Genomic DNA, 24590 nt, shown 5'->3' on the forward strand with positions numbered 1-24590 from the left:
TTAGTAGAAAGGATGAGCATCTAACTTACTACCTGTCTTTCCCCCCTGATTTCTCAATGCTCTTCTTTTTCTAATGTGCAGTATTAAGGTATTAGGAAGTTATAATTAGTCAACTGTGTGGGGCGGTCAGGGGAGGATGGAAGTTAGAAGCTGGTAGACTCAGTTTCTTATTCAAACACAAACTTCCTGGTGGCTTGTTTCTTAGCTTCCCTGTGCCTGACTTTCACTAATCATAAACCCACATTAACTACAACACAGAGATGTGGTGAAGACAGATATAAATGGTTTTTGAGATCTTAAGAGAAGAAGGTGCTTTTCAATAAACTGTTATCTTTAATAATATCTTCTAGGTATAGAGACTCAGATGCTTTGAAAGAGTTTCTCTCTTCATCTTGTTTCTGTTGGACCAGCCCCTTGGGCCCCCGTTGAGAATGAGGGATCTTACCTCCTACTGATCCTTTTGTCCGTATACATTTGACCTCTTCATAAATATACTTTTTAGCCCCTCGGGAGCTTGAGTACATACATATATATGTACATAAGTGCACACACATACATCGGCCTTACCGTGGAAAATATTTGGAAGCTTTATATCTTTTTTAACATTAATATTTCCTTTCTCTATGTTTTGCTATAATGTGTGTGATTCAGCAGAAAACCTCCAGATGACACCATGGCACTTGCTCCCCTCTTTGGCCCACCATTAGAATCAGCTTTTGATGAACAGAAGACAGAAGGTAGGAAAAACTCTGTATATCTATAGATTTGTTTTTCCTTTCAATAAAGTATAACTTACCTAGAGTAAATGTGTTTTGAGGCATGTTTGTAAGGTATCACCAGATCTTCATGAGAAAGGATAGTTCTGATCTAGGTGTGCTCTCAGCATGGGAATTTTGTTTGCAGACCTCTAGCATTTCAGGATTTGAAACTTTACTTCCAGGAGTAGCTAAGAGCTAACAAGTTCACTCTTCAAAAGAGGCCAATAAGAATTACTGCAAATCTCTACAACTCACTGGATGGGGAATAAGTGTTCTATTAGCCAAACAGCCATTATTATGGAGCCAGACCTTCAAATTCCCCATCACAGTCACTGTCGTTGTGATATAGCCTCTTTGACCACATTTTCTCTCTTGTCGACCTCATCAGTGAAGGTGTCAATTGTCTTACTCACACAATAGACACTGTTTGCAGGTTCAAGACCCAGGAATGACCTTAAATCATTTAGCAACTTAGAAATAAAATGTTATGGGAGAAATATCATTTTGGCTGTTATTGTTGGGTTTACCTATTAAATATTTATTCCTAGAATTAAATATTTTAACTTTTAAACATTAACCATTTTTGGATGGCTGTGAGTAATGTATACCTTGCTGACATAAAAGAAACTCTTTATGAAAGGGATCTAATCTATTCCTAAAATGTATTTATGTCCAATGCATGGATCTCCAGCAGCTATATATTTGATAATATGGGATGTTTTTATAGAAATCATTTGATTTAAGACCCCTATGGTCATGTAATCAAAGAAAAAATCAAAGATGATTTTTCTAGGACCAATCGGTGAAGGAAATTAGATATAAGTGTTAAGAACAACAAGACTTGAAAGCATAGTAAGTAGGCTAAGATACAGTGACAAAGAGACTCCAAAGTACAGTGAATTAAACAAGATAGAATTTTATTTCTGTTTCATGTAAACAGCCTCGAAATACACAATGTAGGACTGGTTGGGTGGCTCTTCTATCCTCCGCATGTGGCCTTCATCTCTGGGTGCAAGGGGGCTGCTGCAGCTCTCACCATCAGAAGAAAGGGGGGCAGGGGAGGACCCATGGAACTCACTGCCAATTCTTGTAAGAGCAAAACCTGGAAGAGACACACATCACTTCCAACCAGAGCCCATCAGAAAGAATTTAGTGCCATATGGCCTGCTTAACTTTAACCGCAGAAGAAATGGAGAATGGATCCTGGGAGACAGCTAGCAGCCAGCCACAGCTGAATGTTTTTCAACAATGTAGTTAGCGAAGTGTATAAAGAACATCCCTAAATACTCCTTCAGTGATTTACATGTCTACAACTTAGAATCCATAAATAAAGGTGGCCCTGCGGTGAGGTTCTCAGTTATCTTATTAACCGATCTGTGATCAGTCTCACTTTTAATGACATAAAGTCATGTGTAGTGACTGAAGGTGGGGTTTGATTTGTTGCATTTGAATCTACCTATTAAAAAATCCCATAACATTATATAAACCTGATAGACAAAATAGAAAACAGTTCATAAAAATCAAAGTGGTGTCCCACACTGCATCTACAAAAAGCCAAATGCTACATTACATCTTTGGAGAATGTGTGCTTTCATGTTAAAACAAAACAGAGCTAAGACCATCATTGAGGTTTGTGGTGGAGAGGAACTGAACTTGTCAATGAGCCTGTCTTGATTGTTCTTTAGGTGGTTTCAGCCCCTGGATTTCTGTAAAGTTCCAACATTTGCACCGAACATACTAGTTCTTCCAATATCTGCACCTACTTTTCTTATCTACTCACTCTTTCTTTATTGATTCTTCTATCACTAGTTTACAAAGCCTGAGAGGAAAGTAGATATTTTTGGAGTTAGGAATGCACGCCTGGGATCAGATCTTAGCTCTGCTACTTTCACCATGTATGTCATTGAGCAAGTTGTTTAATCACTGTAATCTTTGGTTTCCTCAATATCAACCACATGGTGGTGAGGTGAGGACTAAAATATATCATAATAGCTACTGACCTTGTGATAAGTGTTTTACATGTATTTTATATACATTATATTTATATACATTACCTCCTTTAATCCTTTTAGTAACTCTTTGAGATTGCTCTTATTATCCCTACACTGAAGGAAGGGAAGTTCAGAGGTTACACGAATTGCCCAAGGTCCTAGAGTAAGCATAGAGGCTGGATTCAAATCCACATCCAACTGACTTTCCAGCCTGTTTTACAACCTAATGAATTACCAGCAGTACTTACACAGACCCTGGCACATGATAGGTGCTGAGAAGAGCTAGTTCATTACATTGTTACCATGGCAACAACCAAAAAAAAGAAAAGAAGAAATATTAGATTCAGTGCCCTTAGGCCTAATACCTAACTGCCCTGATTTACTTTAGATGCCTAAGGAATTATTTATTTTTCTGGTTCTCTTAATATGTTCACCAAACATTTTTTGAATAATTTAATTTCTCTTTATGATACTGTAAAAGGATTGTTTAAAGACCCCGTAAGATGCTTTAAAGGTGGGAACCACTGTACAGAATCCAGGCATCTTCATTCTTGAAGCCTATTCATAGCAAACTTTAAATAAACCAACTTAAAACAAATGTCCATGGGAGTAATGCCTGGATTTTCAAGTGGGTGCCAGAAAGGAGCCAGTACATGTATTGACATTTAGAATGTCCTTAAGTGACCAACCAGGAAAAGAATGCAGACGCTCTGTTTTGCAAGTTTTTATTTAGCTATATGTGCACACACAGACACCCCCTGCGTGCGCACACACACACACACACACACACACACACTCTGCTCCTTTGTCCATTCTCTGCTTGAAAAAAATGAGGAACAATGCATCTCTAAATTAATTTGCTAGGACTGAGGGAAGACAGAAGTAATTTTGTGAAACTCAACTTTAAATTGAAATTTTAAGTTCTAAACTCAGGACGTTTCTTTTTTGAACTCACCCTGGGAAATTTTCTTTTTATGTTTCCAGTTCTTTTAGATCAGCCTGAGATATGGGGTCCAGGCCAACCAATTAATCCAAGCACAGAGTCGCCAAAGTTAACAAGGCCTTTTCCCACTGGAAGTAAGTTATGTGTCTGCTCTGTCTGGAAAAATAAGTGACTCATTTTACTGTCTGCCTGCATAGTGAAATTAGGCAACCCTTACAAAGTCTACGTAAGCCACATTTGGACTGTTTAACATTAAGAAGAGATGTTATCCTGATAAGCTTTAGAGTTACAGGGACCTAGGACAGTTGGTTGAGACAGGAATAATAAAATAAATAAAGCAGAATAAGTAACTTGGAATCTATAGCTTCTTCTGACGTCCCACAGGCTCATTCATTCGTTCAATAGGTTTATGTAGGAGTGATAAGCAAGTGAACTAAAGACCCTGCTATTCTCCAGGCGTGGGCTAGCACACAACACAGAGGTAACCAAATCAGGTAAGGTCTCTGCTAGGCCTACAGAACAACTGAGGCTACAGAGAATAGAGAGGACACATTGAGAGGAAAGAGTGATAATTGGAGAACAAAAGAAATGATGCCATATGGTAGAGAGAAGCTGAGATAGGAGATCAGGGCAATTTCATCTCAAAGCAAAGAGAGCCATCATCTCCACTTATTCCAGAATGCCCCCAACCCTTACTCCAGGTGGCTGGGGAAAGAAGTCCTGAAGAAAAAAGTGAACTCATCAAATCTACCAAATATAGCAGTGAGAGGAAAACATACATTTAAAGAAAGAATAAGAAAACAGCGTACCTGTTGAAATTCTTAACTTTGGCCCACAAAGTGACAAGCCCAGTTCAGAAGGATGAGTCTCTGGGTTGGGGCTATAATACAATACTTTTTCTATCTCATGGATTTTTTTTAGCTATAATTTCATCAAAGGAATCTGTTCATTCTTCCTTGATCCAAATCATTTTGCTTCAGTCTTTCAAAAATATACCCAAAATTTAAGACATATAACTTTGAGAAATCTTTCCAGACTCCATCCAAGCGATAATATCCTGACTCTATTAAAAACAAAACCTCCCCTGAGCCCCTACCCAAGCTGTTCTCATTGTCCTTGACCATACTCTGGACAGTAATTGCCTGTGACCATGATCTTCATTCAGTCAGTAGTAAATTCCTTGAGGGCAGAGGCTCGTTGTAGTCAACCCCACGTCCTTCATTCCTAGTACAGGACATGGGACCTCATTGGTATTTGAGGCATATTGAAAAAAGGAACGAATGAATGAAATGACGGTGTTATTGTTGTTGCTATCTGACTTTCTCTTGACAAATTCTTATCATAAAATGGAAGAATCTGAATGAGTCCTGCTTCAATCCCTTAGCTTTGAACTTTAAAGAAGATGGATTGTTAATGGCTATTCCTTTTCCAATAGCAGAAGTATGAGCGAAAGCCCCAATCCTGCCTACCTAGGGAATACTGTGTAACTTAGGGAGAGTGTGATCAGCAATGCTTGGCTTCTTATCTCCTGGCAGCACCTCCACCACTGCCTCCAAAACACGTACCAGCCACTCCACCCCGAACAGGCTCCCCCTTAACAACTGGACCAGGTAAGCTTTATTTTTTCTGCTCTGGGATGATGTAGCAATCAGCAGTGGCCCCATACCTCAACATGCTCTTGATGTGTTGGAAGCTATAGGCTAGACTAAACATGAAACTGTTTGCGTTTAGTTTTATTGCCATTACATTTCACTATGTAGACTTCTTTTAAAGTATCACTCCCAGGTTTCACAAAAGGGTTCACTTTCCTAACTCATGTTTTCTCTGTATAATGTTGTCGAACAAAGGCCACATTTACTTGTGAGATGGAAGAAAACAAACTCAATATCAAAAGTCATTGTTCAATTGACATCTCACTTCATTGGATCTCACTGTAATGATTTACAAATTAAAAGGCATAATTTGTATTGTTCCAAGAACCAATAAGTCTTTTTCTAGAATTAAAACTGTGTCATCCACAATGATAATAGAATGGTTCCTGGGATATGCAACATACAGGTAAGCTTGGGTGGTGGGAATTTTTCCCAGTAGTTATTAAAGTATTTATTATCCCACGGCAAAGAGATGTGTAAGGATGATAAAATATGGCAAGGAATTGCTGCATGCCTTTAGACAGATAATTTCTAAGGCACACCTTTACTGTCTGTTAAAATCAATACTATGTATTCCTACAGTTTATAATCTACCTAGTCTTACTGGACTAGCAAGTCAAAAGCAGTAGTAGTGGGATTCCCTGCTGGCGCAGTGGTTGAGAGTCCGCCTGCCAATGCAGGGGACACGGGTTCGTGCCCCGGTCCGGGAAGATCCCACATGCCGTGGAGCAGCTGGGCCTGTGAGCCATGGCCGCTGAGCCTGTGCGTCCGGAGCCTGTGCTCCAAACGGGAGAGGCCACAATATTGAGAGGCCCGCGTACCGCAAAAAAAAAAAAAGGCAATAGTAGTTATTTTATGTGCCTGGGTCCTTAGAATGCAGTTCTTCATCACCTTTGGAATTCTGTTGCAGCTTCATCCTTAGCTATTTATGCAGCCTGGTGAGTTTGATAGCTACAGAGTGAGGTATTTATCAACAAGAGCAAATGCAAGACATAGTCATTTATGAAATTTATATTGATTCAGACCCAACAGTCATCCAGAGTGTCACAGGTAAAGGTGTTTGCAAGTTCAAATCATTTTGGCCCCTTGGATTCCCATGAATGTGTTAGAGATAAATCTACCAGCAACAAAATTATAAATATTGTGGCCTATGCAAACTGCTATCCCATTTATCTGTAGCCTTGGAACCTTGAAGGTTAGCTCTTTTCAAATGTGAAATATGGAAATACAAATCTGGCTCTTATAGCTAGAAGGTTATTTAAAGGTAAAGTGGCTTCTGCTCATGCCTTGCAATTATATAGGTAACAATTTCTAATTTAAATAACCTAGGTTTAGTAAAAGGTACACTTTCTCACAGTTTGAATGTTATCAAGTATTTCCTGCCAAGCTGTAGAAGATAGTTTTAATTTTTTCTCTTATTACTGATAAGAATTAAAAAGAATAGCTAATGCTAATACTTAAGCAAAACAGACTTTTTTGTTTTGCGACTTCAGATAGATATATATCAGTTATGCCTTTGATATTAACAGGTTAGACTTGAGAAAAGAAATTATAAAGATGTTTTTATAATTTTCTTCCCTATTAAACAGGTATGTATGTAACAGTTCTAATAAGTAGTAAATGTATTCTCATTATCCTATGTGTGTGGTATGTGGAGTGTGTATATGTATGTTTGTAAATATTCATGTGGGGATATCTCTTTAAATAATCTTTGTGCTGTGTTTCTGGTGTGTTCAAGGTGGAGGCTATACAACTAATTATGATGTGATCATTTTTTTTAACTAACAGATATTGTCATTAGTTTCACGAAACATTTTCATTTAATATGCCAGAGTAGACAATCTTTATCAAATGAGGGTCATTTCCAGCTATCAGTTCTTTTTCAGTTGTGTCCTCTGTATTTCAGTAGGCCAGATTTTCCAAAGGGACCTCCCTTTTGGAATTTCCAGTTCCAGAGCTTGTACACTTCTGTGAACCTAACACTGCCTTCTCAGAATGACCACACTTTGCATGCCTGTGAGCAGGCTTGGAGGGCAGTCGTGTGCTCAAGTGCTTTCGATGATGGTAGAAGTAGCCAACTCGGGTCACCCCACACAAGGGTAAATAATAGCAAAAAAGACGATACTCATATTGTAGACGCAAGGAACTCTTCCCTCCCCTTCAACTCCAATCAAGATTTTCCATTGTGAAATATGCCTACCTAGGCACCTCACAAGACAATCTATTTACCAGGCTTTGCCTCACCCCTCCCACTTCCCGTACAAATAATTTTAACAAAGTCAATTAAATTTTAAAATCAACTACTTTAACCATAGGAAATGACCAGGCAGCCACAGAGGTCAAAATTGAAAAACTACCATCAATCAATGACTTGGACAGCATTTTTGGCCCTGTGTTGTCCCCCAAGTCTGTTGCTGTTAATGCTGAAGAAAAGTGGGTCCATTTTTCTGATACATCCCCGGAACGTGTTACTCCAGAGTTGACTCCAAGGGAAAAGGTGGTGTCCCCACCAGCTGCCTCAGACAACCCAGCTGACTCCCCGCCTCCGGGCCCCCCGGGCCCTCCTGGTCCCCCAGGACCTCCAAGTCCCCCTCGCAATGTACCATCGCCACTCAACTTAGAAGAAGTCCAGAAGAAAGTCGCTGAGCAGGCCTTCATTAAAGATGATTACTTAGAAACAATCTCATCTCCTAAAGATTTGGGGCTGGGGCAGAGAGCAACTCCGCCTGCCCCACCACCACCCACCTACAGGACTGTGGTTTCATCCCCTGGACCTGGCTCGGGCAGTGGTACGGGGACCACCAGTGGTACGTCTTATGTTTGAGTGTGCTTCGTGTGACCGGGAATGGCCGTGGCTACTGCAGTGTGAGCAACGCCCTCCTCCTGCCTGGCAGTTGGCTTTAGAGCTTCAGCCATCCCTCCTTTGGCGTGGGTGTCCTGTGCCCTGTGGCATGTACTAGTCCATCGAATGCTCACGGTCATAGTGCAAGTCTGTGGATGTGTCCTGCCCTGCACTTGCAGCCCTTAGGAGTGCCCTGCCTTCTACCCTGCAGATAAGGTGTATATTTTTTAAAGAAAGCTGTGATGTCATTGTTTAGATTTCAGGAAAAGTTCTAGAAAGACAGGTTTCACAGCAAATGAGTTTCATGTTTAATGTCTGATTTCCTCATCAGATGCCTCCGCGAGAGCCCTAGTTTGTTTGGGATTTTTTCGGGTTTTTCCGCTTTATTGAGATACAACTGACAAAATTGTAAGATATTTACAGTGTACAATTTGATGATTTGATATACACATACACTGTGAAGAATTCCTCCCACCAAGTTAATTAACACAGTCCATCACCTCACATATTTACCTTTTTTTTTTTTTTTTTTTTGGTGAGAAATTTAAGTTCTACTCTCTTAGCAAATTTCAGTCATTCAATACAGTGTTATCAACTATAGTCACCATGTTATACATTAGATCCTCAGACATTATTCAGCTTATAAGCTTATAAATCTGTTTGTATTTTTTTTCAAGGGTCCCAGTTTTTGTAGATCAATGCGTTTTCTTCTATTTTTTTTCTGTTTATTTTCCTTATGGTGGGAGAACTATGCTAACTCCTCTAATTACTTCAGAGAAAAAGAAGTAGGGTTTGAAAAAGAGATTTTAGAGGACAGCAAAAAAAGAGCCTGCCTTATTGCATCCCCAGCCTAATCAAGCTGCCACTGAAACAAACTACTCTCTGATGTCATCATTTGACATGCTCATCAGCCTATGAGGTCAACTCTAAGTATAGTGACAGGTGATGGAGCACTTTATCAGAAATGTACATTTTGGGATTCTAAATGCACATGTTGACATTGAATCTGATATTTTGGTTTCCCTTATTTGAAGCTTCATTTTGTGCTCTCTAATTATGAAAGGATGGGAACTACCAAGCGTATCCAAGAAAGACCAAGATTTTTCTAATGCAGCTTCTGTATTATTCATTCCATTGGTGCTCATGTTTGTCTGACAAGATCCTCCAGTGCCTTCCCAAACTGTTCCTGTGGGTTTGGTTTAGGTGCCTTTGCAGGGGTGTGAAGGACTAATTGTTTTTTATTTTCTTTGAAAGAGGCGACCAAGTCTAAGTTATTTAGGTCTAGTAAGAGACAGAAAGGAAAGGCATTTGTCTCTATTCTAATAGTCATCATTGCTTCTGCTTTCAGTGGAGTATCTTTCAGTGCTTGCTCTGGTTTGCAAACTGCTCTGTGCTTTAAAGTGAGAGCATCCAAGCCGATCAAGGAGAGGACTGGAGAGTCACATGCACTGCGCACAAAATCAGTGTTTTATATCATTAGGTGTGCCCTTCCTCCACCAAGAAGGACAAAGAATGCAGTACTAAAATTTAAGTTTGGGAAACTATGTTAAAACAAAATCGGCAGGCTTCTTTACTATAGGACCTCTGAGAGCCATTATTTTGCCAATAAGAGCAACAGCTATAGTTTCTTGTCTTGGCTTCATGCCAAGAACTTTATGCACATCATTTCATCCTTACAACAACCCCATGAGGTGAATACTCTTCTTTCCCCCATTTTACAGATCGAAAAACCAAGGCTCTTGGATGTTTAGTAATTTGCCCAAGTTTACACAGCTGCAGGTGGTAGACTTGGGATTGATCCTCAGGTCTCTCTGATCTCAAGCCTGTGTTCTCAACCACTATGCCCTCCAGGCACTCTTGTAAGGTTTAGTGACAAAACATCCCAAGCTTATTTGAGACTGACACACACCTGTACTGCACAGTGTCATCAAGATCACCAAAAGTCTTCTCTCCAAACCTACTCCTCTGTGTTCCTTTCTATAATTCTGGAGGGTTAGAGCCTCACTTCCACCCTCTATTCCTTTTTAGGTCTTTGGGGTTCTTACTTAACTGTAAAGATAATAAAGGGCCCCCAGGTAAAACCTTCAGTTCAGACCTCAACCCCAAAGAAGCTGGTTGTCCTCTGTCAAAGAGGGGCATGTTTTCATTGCCTTGGATGGGACTCTCCTTCCTGGGCCAGACTCTGAGTCTTCTGAAAGAACTTTTCAAGGAATAACGCCTTCTTTCCAGTGGCCCGGCCACTATGCTCTCCTCAAAGTAAACTCCTTTGGTCGGGGGAGGGGAGCTTTGTTACTCACCCAGCTCCTCCAACACCTTCCACAAGGCTCTGGGAGATGCTTGTTTGATTGAATTGACCACTGAGCTAATGAGTGACAAAAGAAGCTCTAGCTTTCTTTCTAGAATCCTTGGGAGTTTTGTTGTTTTAGTGTCTAGCTTCCATATTCTTATTTAAAATTACTTGAAAATGTTACCAGTAAAGCCTATCAATTCTTAATAACTGTGCTGGAAAAAACTATACTTTGCTGGTATTAAAGGATTGAATTTCTAAGTAGAAGACCGAACTGGGCCAATGAAGCTCATGAATAAATAAAACTTGCGCCATTATCTCCTTAATTAAGTCCCAGTTTATTTGCTCGTAAATCTTTTATTGATGAAATATACACAGACTGGAAGAAATGTAAATTTAGGATTAAAACAATAGGACACGGTCTCATGTTTTAAAGATTCGTAGTGCTTATCACTACCTGCTTCTTAAAACTTAACCTGATGGGAATAACTCTTCTTGTAGACCTCAAACTATATTTAATTAGATACCATTATGCCTACTTTAAAATTTTCATTCACACTGAGATGACTGCCAATGACCAAGTTTAGACAGTACTCAGGCCTCGTGAATCAGAAGAGTTACCTGCTATTGAAAAAGTTGGAAGTTAAGAATTTGCTCCAAGAACTTTAATTTCCTTATGGCAAAAGTTCAAAATACATAGTTTGGCCAACACATTGCTTTATTGGAATGCAGACACTGATTCTTGGCAAAAGCTATCGCTTCTCCTATGTGGGCTGTGTGTGCCCAGGAGATAGAATGGGGAAAGTGTTTTCTTGGCCTGCAGCAAGTTTGGAGGCCAGGGAAAGAGAGGTGTCCGTAACGATAGAACGTTCAGTGCAACGTTTCCCGACTGGGGAAACTAAAGCAATAGTAAAGCATGTTAAACACAAACAGACACACACATACAACCCCCCATAAGCAAATTACTTTGAGCTACCTGGGGTTGAATTAAACAAATATATTTCCTAACTACATGTCCAATATGGAAGCCACTAGGCACGTGGGGCTATTTTAATCTTAATGGCAATTAATTAAAATTAAAATTAAAAATCAGTTATTTAGATGCAGTAGGCATAATTCAGTGCTCAGTGGTCACATGTGGCTAACGCCTATCTTATTGGACAGCACTTGTTCCAGAACATTTTCATCATTGCAGAAAGCTCTGTTGGACAGTATTGTTTTAGGGCTTTTAATGTGCTGGTCACCAAAAAAGAAATGCAGTGTGAAACCATTCCCACATATGTTTAATACTTTCCTCAAAGCAATGGTATAATTGTGTCCTAAGGAACACAAGTTGGGAAAGACTTATTCTTCACATATTTTGAAGTGCATATATTTTAATTCATTTGATTCTCCTCCACAACATTTTGATGTATTAGCCTCATTTTACAGATAAGGAAACGGATGCTGAAAGATAGGACTTGCCACCATTACAAAACAATAAATAGCAAAGCCAGTATCTGTCTGACCTCAGGTCTGTTGGATTCGATTTACCACTTCTCCCCCCCACTCCTCTCCCCCACCCACAAGCACACACACAAAAAGAGAGATGAAAGTTGAAGCCATCCTTATGCGGTTCTCATACCAAAGTTATGATCGAACTCCAGGTTGAGAGCAGCAGATGGATTGAGAGCATGTCAATGGTTGCCAACTTTTCTGAACTCACAAAACTCAAATGACGTACGTGTGATTTTTAAAGTTAAACAATGTTGCCCAGTTATTTTCCAGCATTGTTCTTGGGAATGAACACTGCTTGAAGGGAAAATGAAAGTATAATTGAAGGTAGAAGAATGAGGATAGAGATGTACAAATAATAGCCCTCTATATTCTTGCAATACAAAATAATTGTGTAATCTCACAAAATTGTGTGAAATGTTAGTACAGTTGTGAAATACTCCTTAGGCCCTGACTACTCTCTGCTGAATGTGTGGGTTCTGTCAAGCAGGTTTTGCTTCTTAAACACTCCCTTAGTATCTTCTAACTGCACAACGAATCAATGAAATCAATTCAGTAAAGAAAAAGTGAGTAAAACAGTAAAGAAAACGTGCCGCAAAAGGAAAAGGAAACCAGTTAACTAGCCACTTTTTTCCTTGCTTCTAGTTGTACCTGTATCAAAAAACAATCTTTACCATCATCAACTGCCTTCCATTTGTGTAGTGTTTTATAGTTTAGTAAATACTTTAATAAGCATTGTCCATTCCAATTGTGACAACCCCTTTGCAAAGTAGAAACATGTCTTATTTTTTTAAAACAGGAAGCTGAGGCTCAGAGAAGTCAAAATCCCACAGCTGACCTTTTCCCGAGATTGACTCAGAAGACTATTTCTTGGAAATAGACCCATGGGTAGACATTTTGACCCACTCCTATAGCATGGTTTTCCAGCAAAATAGAACCCTCAAAAAAGCTCCATAAAAATTCCTGACAAAGACTTTGCTGTGTAAAGATTTATTTCCCATCTCTTTGCTGTCACTTCTGTTTTCTGAAAACATCCTGGGTATAAAGAAAACTTTGTAGTGGGACCTGTCAAAATATACCCTATTCTTTTATTCAGAGAAGATTAGCCAAAGACTAAGAATATTTATATTGAGAGAAAAGTATGCAGTCTATCCATGCAAAAAGAAGACCTTTGTGCAAAATATGGGGCTAAGGTCCACCTAAAGCTACAAGACACTGCATTTAAAAGCTCAGGCTTTGTAGTTACATAGACCATTTGAGCTACGTGACCTTGAGCAAGTTACTGAATATCTCTGAGCTTTACTTTCCACTGAGACAGTAGAAGTACCTTCCTCCAAAGCTTATTGTGGGGATAAAATAAGATAATGCATGTAAAATGCCTAACATAGATGCTGGCCCAACAAAATAAAAAGTGAGTATACAATAAAAAGTTGGTAGTGGTGGAGAGGAGGTATCGGTAGGGATGGGTGGTAATAATTAGTAGGGTTTCGCACCGATGAAACTACACTTAGAATAAGCAACACAGAGAAACACAACGCACTCAACGTTTCAAATTGTTTAAACAAAGAAGCAAGATTTTCACATCCAGGACATGCCTAAGATGGGAGCAGATGCTGAGGTGATGGGTTTTGCTGCTCAACTCCAAAGCTCCTTGAGAATCTGAAAATCTGGACATGGAGGTGCTGGTCTAGGAGTCTCCAGAGAACAGAGCTTTGTGACATGTTGGAGGGGAGGCTAGGTGGGGAGAGATATTTTCCTGGGACACAATTTCTTAGACTTTTCTTGGAGTGATTTGATACCTGTGCTTCTAATCAAAGTGAAAAAAACCTTAGGAGTAGTTGGAACTTCTCTGACTGAACAAGAACAGTTTGGAATATTGATTTGACTTTCTTAAGGTTGTTAGTCAAGTAGTTTACCCGTGTATCCCGGACAGATGACTGAAGACAGGCAGACCCCTGAGTCTAGAGACCTCTCTGGTGTGCTCATCAGCGTGCATGCCAACCTCTGTGTGTCCTCTGTGTTTCACATGCTTGTCATTGACAGCCAGAAAAGTAAATCCAAGGGCTCTTTTAAAAATCATCACAAAAATCATCACAGGAAACCTCTACACAGACAGATTCCTACCTAGCCACCTTTGAAAAATAAAATCCTCTCAATTCAATGTGTTTCTGTTAAGATTCTACACACAAAGTATGCACGTACCATCTAATTTACTTTCTTACATTTTGTCCTTTGCTTACCATCAAGTGTTTGCTTACATTTACGAAGTTAGCACTCATAGCTTGAGGCACAGTAAGAAGGATACTTCTCTTCTGTGTTTTATATACATAAATATTTATATATATATATATACACACATATTTATATATATGTATATATACATATAATGTGAAAAATCTTTTTTTTCAAGTTCTAACCTCCATTTTCATCTTGGACATAAATAAATTCTGAATATGCAAAAATCAAGAGAATTTATCATAAGTTTGGTGTGTACCATGGTCAAAATGAAGGATACCCACCCACCCAGCCAAAAGAGTCTTAAGAATATATTTTCTGTCACAGGGAGTAATAAAAGGATTTACCTTTCACTGGATGTCACATGACAACAAAAGGCAATGAGCTTCAGCTTCTGCCATCAGCCTAGTGATTTTTTTTCTTTATTGAAAAAAAAAAACCCAAACCCCATGTGCTACAGAGTTGACTGTACTAACTGCTGAGGTGAAACAAATGGCTGTGATTGACACTGTGTTGGGGGATGGGGAAGGTGGGATCCAGTGATGACAGCACTTTTGGCCACCTGCGTTCCTAATCATTTTTAACACCAGCTTGTTTTTCAGGTGCATCATCCCCTGCTCGGCCAGCCACCCCCTTGGTTCTTTGCAGCACCACGACCCCACCTCCACCTCCTCCCCGGCCTCCGTCTCGGCCAAAGCTACCTCCAGGGAAGCCTGGAGTCGGAGATGTGGTATGTTCCCTTCTGCCCTGGCCTGCTCAGAAACATCCAGTGGGAATGACAAACAGGAGTCCAAGTGCCTGAATGCGGGTCATCTCAACTTCAGGTCTAAGTCTCACTTACAGTGCTTGTACAAATGGCCCTGACAGGTGACATCTGAAAGACAGTCACTGCAATCAGAGTGTATGTTTCAGTTGGCCTCAAATCTCTAACATCTTTCAAGCCAAGGTCGAAAATAGTAGGAACAGGATCCTGGGGCCCTTAATTCTTCTACAGTGGGTTTGATGAAAATTAAGATAATAATGCTCAATTGTGCTAAATCCTTTAGAATGGGAGGTGTTTCCTTTCACCATATTTATCTGATTTTGGAAGATTCCAAGGGAGGGCAAGTCCTGATTTCTGTCCCCAGACTACAGAGAAGTTACTGGTGGTAGGCACACTGTGTGCATATAAAGGAGGGTGGTATGACCCAATGAGTTTTTTCTGACATTTCTTGCATCATGTTTTAAGGCTGAGAGGTGGGAAACATTCTGTGTGAACAATTAAGAGACTTCTGGCAGAGGTAAATTTCTTTGGTATCTGCACACAGGAGTCACAGACCGGTGATGTCCCTGATATCTGGTTTAGCTAGCACAGTACAGTATTCTGTATTCAGATATCTTTCAGTGGGTATAAGCTCTCACATTATGTTACTTGCTTAGTTCCTGGGGGCATAAGAGGCCATCCTCCTGAAACATCACTGACCACACCCCAGACCTCAGCTTCTCTAAATGTGATGTTCCTGTTGAGTGCAGCGCATTACGGTTGATGGTTCCTCTAGCTCCATCCACAAGCTCCTGTACAGATATAATCAACTTCAGTGTAAAAATGGTGCCACGTGTTCTCTTTTAAGAATCTGAGTTGTCATATCTGGGGCCGGGAGACACTAAAAATATGGAGGGCAGACCTGTGAATCTAACTTTCCATTTCTTTTCTTCTCCCTGCAGCCCCGACCTTTCAGCCCTCCCATCCATTCTTCCAGCCCTCCTCCGATAGCACCCCTAGCCCGAGCTGAAAGCACTTCTTCAATATCGTCCACAAATTCCTTGAGTGCAGCCACCACCCCGACAGTTGGTAAAAATTATCTCCTCTCTTCTAATCTGTTTGTGGTTTTGACTGGCTATTATTTATGATCTGAAAACCCTAACGCCCAATGTTTCTGATCAAAGTTGTTTTGCTGTGTGTTTTGCTACTATCATCTGACTCTTCTTTTAAAAGCACCTTCTCAGCAAAGAAGGCAAAGTGCTTTAAGTAAGCAAATAAAAGAATGTGAACACCTGTGTTTTGCAGGAATTCTCTTATGCTATTTCCATGTAGAGCTATTCATAAAAGTAAAGAAGAAATCGTCAAATAAGATCCTATAATTTAGATATTATTTCTTATAATGAAAATAGTCTCCATTGAGGGGGGAATGTTTTTTTAAATTCCAACCGTGTAACACATCAGAAATCACAAAATTTAGAACTTTTATTTTCTTGAAGCTTTCATTTCTTCATCACTTTGGTTCTCCTTATGTTGACAGATGGTATAAACATGGGCACTGTGGGACGTGAGAAAACTTTTCGACATTTTTTGTAGTGCTTTTCAGTGATGTGCGGTCAATTTTCCCCAAGAAATAAGTCATTGCTGGCACTTTCAGTAAATGCCTTTGTGCCTCTTTCCTTATGGTGTGATGAAAGTGAAGAGTTGAGAATGGCTGCTCAGCTGGATGGTTTTCCCAGGTTTAAATGCCTCTTTTTGCCTGGAGTGTCTTCCCTCTTCCCAAGGCCGGTCTCTGTCTACACCTCTTTACCCACCTTCCGTAGCTCCTGCTGCCTCTCTCATGTTTGCATGGTATCTCTGACCTGGGCTTTCCCATTCCATTTTTTCCCATTGTCTTCCTTTATTGTCTGAATGCCCTCCAAGTCTCCCATATTATAAACCATCTGGCTCATGCTGCATTGCTTGGGAGAATCATTAACCAAAGCTAAATAAATTCCCACTGCTACTTGCCAAAAAAGAAGCACACTACAGAGTTGCCCATGGGAGGAGTAATTTGATCAAAGCCTGAAGCTCTTCTGGAGAAGAAATCCCTCTTTTCCCAGGGAAATAAGTTAAGGTGTGCGTCTTAGGCCCCCAAAGGGAATTTCGACCATATCACGTGCTGTACATTTTTAATCAGATCAGCCCCAAAGAATTCTTCAAATTTGGTGAAAATGTAGCCAGTTATCCAATTTCATATGATTCGTTAACAGACAGATATTTAACATCATTTATATAACCATGTCTATTCTTTATCTGCATCATCAGCTGGGGCCATTCAGGGCTCCCTAACTTTAGATGCCTATTAGCTAGTTTCTCTCTGGGTTTTGTTGTTGTCGCTGTTTTGCTTTGTCTTTTCTGTAACTTCCGACCTTATTTTTGAACTCTCTTTAATGCTCTTGATTGCTACAGCCATTTCCCCCACTCCTGCTCTGTTGTTTTTCCGTTGTTTTTCCTCAAGGTCATTTGTTCCACTCACTCTCTGTGATTTTCCTGGTGGTCCAGAGACGAAAGTAAGGATAATAAACTGTCACTCAGAAAGCAGACCTCAAGTGACCTCAGATGACCATCTAACCTATTCCTTCAACTCATTGAGATTCATAGAGAAAATTGCACACACAGAGCGTTTGACCTGTGGCCACGTTTTGTACCATGTGTTCTCATGCTCCCTGCAGCAGAAATCTCAAATCCTGGCCAGTGACTCTGATTCTTAACACAGCTAGTATGCATTCTTTTAAGATGAACCACAGAGGGGCTAAAAAGAGAAAAAAGCCACCTTAGAGGCTGGTCACATTGCTTCATTGCTGAGGGGCATTCTGATTTTATCTGTTTGGGTCTGTTACTTTTGTTTGGTTTTCATCTTCCTCACTCTCTTGTTCTTTATTTCCTGCTGCTGTGGGTCACCTGACAGCCGTTTCTCTCTGAAGTAAATACATTGTCAACGACCGCCCAGCAGCACCTTGTGTAGCGTTGTTTATCTCTTTTTGGAGAGGATGTGCTTTGGCTGTTCAGCACTAAGGTGCTGACTGTTCATGACTGCCTTGGAACATCAACTTAATGTAATCAGATGGCTTGGGGCAGATAGAATTTCAGCAGCAAATTCCTGACATCAATGGCTCAATATTTCCCTCCCTCCACCAAGATACTTTTCTGACATTTCCTGTGACACTTGTGCCAAAATTGGGACATGTGTGGCAGAAACTGGATACTTATTATTTGTACTTGCTTATTGCATAGTTTAATATAATTCAAGGATTAAATTTTTAAGAGCATGTCTGGTCTTCCTACACAACAATTCAAGTAAGAATTCGCTCCTGCCAGACTTCGAGCATAAAATCTTTTTCATGAGACCTGTGATTATAAAGTAGTAAATCTGATGCCAAATTGAAAACAGGACTTTCTGTGCATTGTCACATTCAAATAATGAAGAGTACCTTTGCAACTATATGTCACTGAATTTAAGTTACCTTCAATCAGAAGATGCACTATTATTTTCTATATGACTGAGACAGGGTGGAGAAAGCTGCCAGTTGAGGTAAGGTGCAATACTTTCTTATCATACTGATTTTAAGACCCATCCCAATTCCAGAGAGGTTAAAAAGTACACATAGTAGAATCAATGAAATACAATAAACTCCTTTTGTACTGAACAAAGCTCACAGGACCTTCACTATTTGATTTGGGGGGAAGAATCCTATTAATATTATATGAATAAAGAAAGTGTTTAAAGTTATTCTATTGTAAGAAACAAATTCCTAGATATTTAGAGATAGAGATAAACAGGGAGTCATCTCTAATTGTATATATCCAATTTATTATTTCTATAGGTGATAGTCATTTTTTTCGATGTTTGCAAAACCTTCCTTTGGTACCCCAATGCAAAAAGACCACCATGAAGACAATTTTTCTTCATTGTTAAATTCACTATGAATTATATTCCTTCACTGTTAATTATGCATTTTTAAATTACATCTTTAACATCCCAGGAATCTGTAATGAATGAAAGGTAATCATTTACAGGCACCAAAGGAAGCATCAGATGGACTTTGATGCTTCCTTTGGTGTAGATCTTTGAGCAAAAGTGATTTGTATTCAGTACAGGAATATTAGTCATAGCATTTAAAACTTAAAATATTTCCTCCAAGTCTTTGTCTCTCTAAGCTGGGTGGCAATTCTGACTTAGATAAGCTTTTTAAAAAATATAACTATATTAACATCAATTATTCTGGACAAAAAGAAAGACCTTTGGAGGTAGATATTCTTGATCCCAATTTTAAATTCTCACACTTTAGTATTTTTTTCCTTCTGCCTTTTTTTTTTTTTTTTTTTAAAAAGCCTGTCTCCAGTACTGACTTCCCTATCTCAGATCAATCTGAGGCAATTTCCATGGTTAGTTCTTAAGGAAATTTTTCTTCTGTACTTGATTTGAGTGTTGCCCTTATTTAAATTAAGCACAGAGCTATGCAACCACCCATTTTTTAAGTTCTCTGACGTATTTAGTATGTTTTCTTCTAAGCGCTCAATGTCTACAACCACAATAAAAAATGATAGCCACCCTGTTCAACCCTTACGAACCATTCTTTTGTAACTTCAGCTCAAAGAACAAATGACAGTATTGGAGGCTCCTCATTTGAAGGAGATTGTAAACAGAAAATTAGTTCTTCAAAAGAAAGGAATATTCTCCACCATTCCCCACTAATAGGTATGAAAAGGCACTGTTACATTCAGTTTCTGCCAATGTAACTTTTTTGAGTCCTATTTTCTGGAGATATTATGGGGTATCCTTCTTAGGGCCAGTTCTTTTTCCTCTCCTACAGATATTATAGGAGTTGCATTCTCTTATTCTAGCCACCAAGGAAGCCACATGTATATTAAAAGCTGATTGACAGGTGCTATCCTAGAGCCTTAAGAACTGACAAAGAAATAGTTTCCCCGCCTTATTCACTAAGTCTAAGGAGGCAAGCTAGTAGAATATTTTCCAAGAAACAGAGTTTTTGAAATAATTTTACTACCCTCATCCATTTCCTTATCTTACTTCTCTGTGTTCTAAGGAAGATTCCCTAGAAAAATTCCCTAGAAATTTGTACAGAATTTATTCAATTTTCTATTAAAGTTATAATAATGCCCTTCAGACCTGTAGCACTGATTGATCTAAATCACATAGAATAAAACTTCAATTGTCTACATTCGTTTGTTGGTGAGGAGGGAGACCGTGTACAGAGATCCAGAACGGTTGGGATTCAGAGCAACTGTTGTGACCAGTTTACAAAGACATTTGGCCATGCCTGATACCATAGCCAAAGATAGAATTACAATAATGCTGTTCAAAATTAACAATCCATAACTACCAAGTACAGTGCAAGGCAAATTGAATTTGGGTATTATGAAGTTGAAATGGGATACTTCATTCAGGGACCTCAGATTCATACTGTTGCATTTTTATGGTCTCATTAAAAGCTTCCTCTTTCCCCATGGGGAGGAAGGTGCATGCTGGGTGATCCCATTGAGCTGTCAGCGCTCTGTCCAGAGGTTCTGTTGATGGATATATGTCCAGCCACTTGAGAATTGTGTCTGAATGAAATACACCTGCACGAGTCAATTATTAATGATAGTGCTTTTAACAACTCCCTGAAAAGGTGGGGGTGTGATTTTTTCCATGGAGCTGACTTCAGTGAATTCACAGATGCTAACATCTGGCATTTTTTAGATTTCCATTTCTTCTCATAGGCTCATCATGAAATAAGCACATCACTTTTTTATACCCTTTCCATAATCTCAGTGTCTTAGGTTTTGTTTCCTTTTCCATTAAAATCATTCCTGTGTTTCGATCAGTAAAGTGTGTTGCTTGATTTCATTTGAGATTTGTATTTGTGTTTTTGTTTTCCATTCCTTGATATTTCTTTGGTTCGTAGTGTCAGAAGATGATGTTTTTTATGACAAACTGCCCTCGTTTGAAAGGCGCTGTGAAACGCCTGCAGGTATGGTGCTAGCCGAGTGATCTCTAGATATCTAGACTTTAAAAATCCAAGCCCTTATGCCATCTGAATGCTCAACATGAATTCATGGACATGCTCCTCGCCTCATGAGTGGCCAGTGCCGATCAGATGCACCGTCTATTTACTGTTCATCGTGGAACTCATGCCACTGAAATGTTTTTTGAGTGAACATTTTATAAAGCCGCAGGTTGCATGACAGTTTCTCAGTGAAAAGGTTCCAAAAAGGTGAGATGCTATTGCTTTGTGAATTTACAGAAGGAGGAATAATTTAACTGCTCAGAATTACGTGTCCAGTGACGGCTTTTTAATTAAAAATATAGTAGAGCACCGTTAGTAATCTTGTTTTTTCTTTGGTACGTAGGTAAAGGGTGTTTTGTGTCTGGATGCCTAAGGTGATTCCAGGGGAGGGGATGGAAGAAATATGACATCTTCCATGAACTTTCAGTTGATATGCAATGCTGTTGTCATTGAAAACCTCAGCTAAGTTTTATATAACCTATAACTCCGAGTTTATCTTTTTGAAAACATAGAAGGGGATGACATTGAAGATGAAATAAATACAGCAATTGCTGAATGACGGTTTGGCCAAACTAGTGCAGTTAAAATATGCTGACACCCCTGCATGGCCAGGAAGACTTCTGCTCCATGCGCACCAGCACCGAGTACCAAGCTACCAGCAACACGTGCCCATCCCTTTAGGCCTCCATAGCTTTGCTTTTGCTTTCTGTTTCCCGAACTGAAAACAAAATAACAATAATAATAGATTGCCAGCCTTCCCTTTTTCCTGCACGCTAACGGCATGCAGTGCCTCTGCCCTCCCCCCTAGTGAGATTAATGACCTGCTCTGTAACTCATACTGTGTCCTTCTCTCTCCCTCTCCTTAACCTTTCCCATCCCGCTTCAACTCCTGGCCATGCAGAGAATGAACAGCCTTCCCTCGTTTGGTTTGACAGAGGAAAGTTTTATTTGACTTTTGAAGGTAAGTAGTGCATAGCATACCAGATTCTAATTTATCCTCCCCTCGTGCCTTTTCCCCATTCACATTTTTAAATCCCAATTCTCTTCAAAAGACCTGGTCTCACTTTCTATATAAAAATGCTATGGCTACTTCGAAAATATTAAATACTAAAGAAAATATTCCATGAATTTGGTTTGTATGGGATCTTCGATTTTTTCATATTAAAAAATTAAAGCTAATTTGCAGTTAATACTGGTTACTTAATTAACTGTGTTAAATTGAAAAAAAACAAACACCTTTTTTGGGCAAGGAACTTAACTCTGTCAACCAGGGCTCTTTCTTAACTCTTTTGCAAATGCAATGCAACAAATATAAGGACATTTTTGGTTGGAATTGGAATTTAACTTTGCTTTGGATAATTAATATTTCAGATACAACATCCATTATTGTAAAATGTAAATGTGTAAATATTCTTATGACAAGGAATGCTGCATGGGAGGTCAGAAAAGTGAGGAAAAGAAAAAAAGTATTTTAGTAAGTTCTATTTACATCTTCTGAAATGGAAATTGAAACTGGAATGACTAGTAAAATGTACAGCTACCACTGAACTTGCCATTTTAGAAGATGAAAGAAAATATAATGTCAGGTATCTAACCTCAATGTTGGATAATTTGTTATATTCTGTATTAAGGATTAGCATTCTTCTGTTTTATATTTAAATTCTAAATCATTTTAACAGGCCAGGCATTTGATAAAATGGCCTGTTTAAACTATTGTATAGGAAAAATTAAGTAGTTCAACTTAATTAATGGACTATCTTACACATATCACTTAAAACTCTGCTTTCTACGATTTTAAATAGCTACGTTTATCTTGGGATAAAAAGTTGGCCAAAAAATATTCTACTCTAGAATTGAACCTAAATATTGAACGTTTTATATTTCATGACAACAAAAAGAACTTTCTTAAGTGTGTGTTTTAGCACAGTTGTAAAAAATCAGAATGACTGATACAGATTTTGAAGTAGTGTTTTGTGGTGTGGCTTTTTTCTCTTAACACTGACTTTTCCTTGCAAGGTGGTCCCAGAGATGGAAGTCCTTAGCTTGGAGTAGCTTGGGTAGCAGCAGGAAATATTGTATGATTTAAAGCTTCCCAAATACTTGATGTCTATCCTGGGTCAGGCAGAGAACAGGTGGATAGGCAGTCTTTAAGGGAAGATGCATATTTTCCACGTGATGTCGGAAACCTTCGTTGCCTCGGGCTATTAATTTTGTGATAACCAAGATGCAAAATCCACAAACTTATGACCTGCTAAACTTTCTCTTCGAATCAGATGGAATTAAAAAGTGCCCAGGTGTCTTTTTACTGATCAGCACAACTCAGAGCAGAAGCTACAGTTGAATAGGTTGGTGATCCTGACTTATAGCCAATACCTGCATACATAAAGGCCCTTTCTCTGGTTCAGTCCGACCACAGTAGAAGTTGTAGTTTACCCTGCTTTAACCAGGAAATTAAGCCATATGCTACCGGCAACCTTCAAGTAACATCTGGGGCTCCAAAAAATATATTTCATAATTTTTTGTTGGTGTGGTTTGTTTTGTCTTTAGAGTATCTGTTGGTTGCTTTGCTTGTGTTTTGGCTTGGATTTCTTTAAACAGAGAGAGGTAGACTTTTTCTGAAGATACCAATCTAAAGAGAACTTTTGGTTGTTGGTTTCTTTGTTTTTAAAATCCACATCATCAATCAAATATAAGTATTAATAAACATATGAAATAACAATGTGAACCCCTTTTTTTCTTTTTAGGAAAAGAAAATATTTGTTAGTAGATTTTGGGGTATCTAAAGTTGGTAACATTGCTATTTTAATTAGTAAGATCCAAATTCCTTAAGCATCTCAATTTAAGCCAAGAGAAGTCATACAAGAAAGAGGTTGAATAGAAATTAATTGGAATCTCTAGTTCTGTGTTAGCTTCATCTTGGACTTTGCTCAAGGCTGGAAAGTATAGGCAAGGCTTCTTAAGGGACTATAGGAGCAGCTGTTTCATAAATGTGTCCCTAGTCTTCTCATCAAGAAACACTCATGCAGATGAAAATACATTACAGTGAACTTCAAGAGAAGACTTAAGAGAAACTAAAAATGACACCTTACCCACGGAACTAAAAATGACATAAGGATGGCTACATTTTAAGAATGGAAAACTTTGTTTTCATCTTTTATGTACATTCGTCTCAGGTAGTTTTAGCTAGTGCAACCTGGAATGATTTTTAAATTTTCTGCTGTGATGATAAAATGGCATAGAAACAGTGACATGTTAAAATGCCTTGAGAATAGCGCCCCTACCCAAATTTTAAACTCCCAAAAGACTGTCATTCAACATGTTTTACTGAGTAGCACTTTTAGTATATTTTTCTAGGGTACTCTGGCTGTACCCACATTTGTTATTATTAATGTTAATTATCTTTTTTTTGTTTGTTTTTTTTTTTTTTTTTTTTTTTTTTTTGGGGGTTTGTTTTTTTTTTTTTTTTTTTGTGTGTGTGTTTTTTTTTTTTTTTGTGTGTGTGTGTGTGTGTGTGTGTGTGTATGCAGGTCCTTGTTGGTTATCGCTCCGACGCGCAGGCTCAGAGGCCATGGCTCACGGGCTTAGCCGCTGCGCGG

At 39.0% G+C, this 24590-nt stretch overlaps 1 protein-coding gene across 8 annotated transcripts in view; it reads left to right on the plus strand.

Moving 5' to 3' along the window:
• SGIP1 (SH3GL interacting endocytic adaptor 1) overlaps window positions 1-24590 on the plus strand; it is a 206753-nt gene that overhangs the window by 136480 nt on the left and 45683 nt on the right. For 3 of the 8 annotated variants that reach the window (XM_024734663.1, XM_024734661.1, XM_024734665.1), the window contains 7 exons: window positions 652-737; window positions 3734-3826; window positions 5228-5302; window positions 7660-8151; window positions 14805-14932; window positions 15907-16033; window positions 20893-20958. In XM_024734663.1, the coding sequence (XP_024590431.1) occupies window positions 652-737; window positions 3734-3826; window positions 5228-5302; window positions 7660-8151; window positions 14805-14932; window positions 15907-16033; window positions 20893-20958 (1067 nt within the window). Of the gene's footprint in view, window positions 1-651; window positions 738-3733; window positions 3827-5227; window positions 5303-7659; window positions 8152-14804; window positions 14933-15906; window positions 16034-20892; window positions 20959-21895; window positions 21956-24590 lie in introns of all 8 variants that reach the window. The other 5 variants (XM_024734666.1, XM_024734667.1, XM_024734668.1 and 2 more) reach the window with 4 other exon arrangements.

The sequence above is a fragment of the Neophocaena asiaeorientalis genome, unplaced genomic scaffold (assembly GCF_003031525.2).
Source record: "Neophocaena asiaeorientalis asiaeorientalis breed wild unplaced genomic scaffold, Neophocaena_asiaeorientalis_V1.1 scaffold15, whole genome shotgun sequence".
Taxonomy (NCBI): domain Eukaryota; kingdom Metazoa; phylum Chordata; class Mammalia; order Artiodactyla; family Phocoenidae; genus Neophocaena; species Neophocaena asiaeorientalis.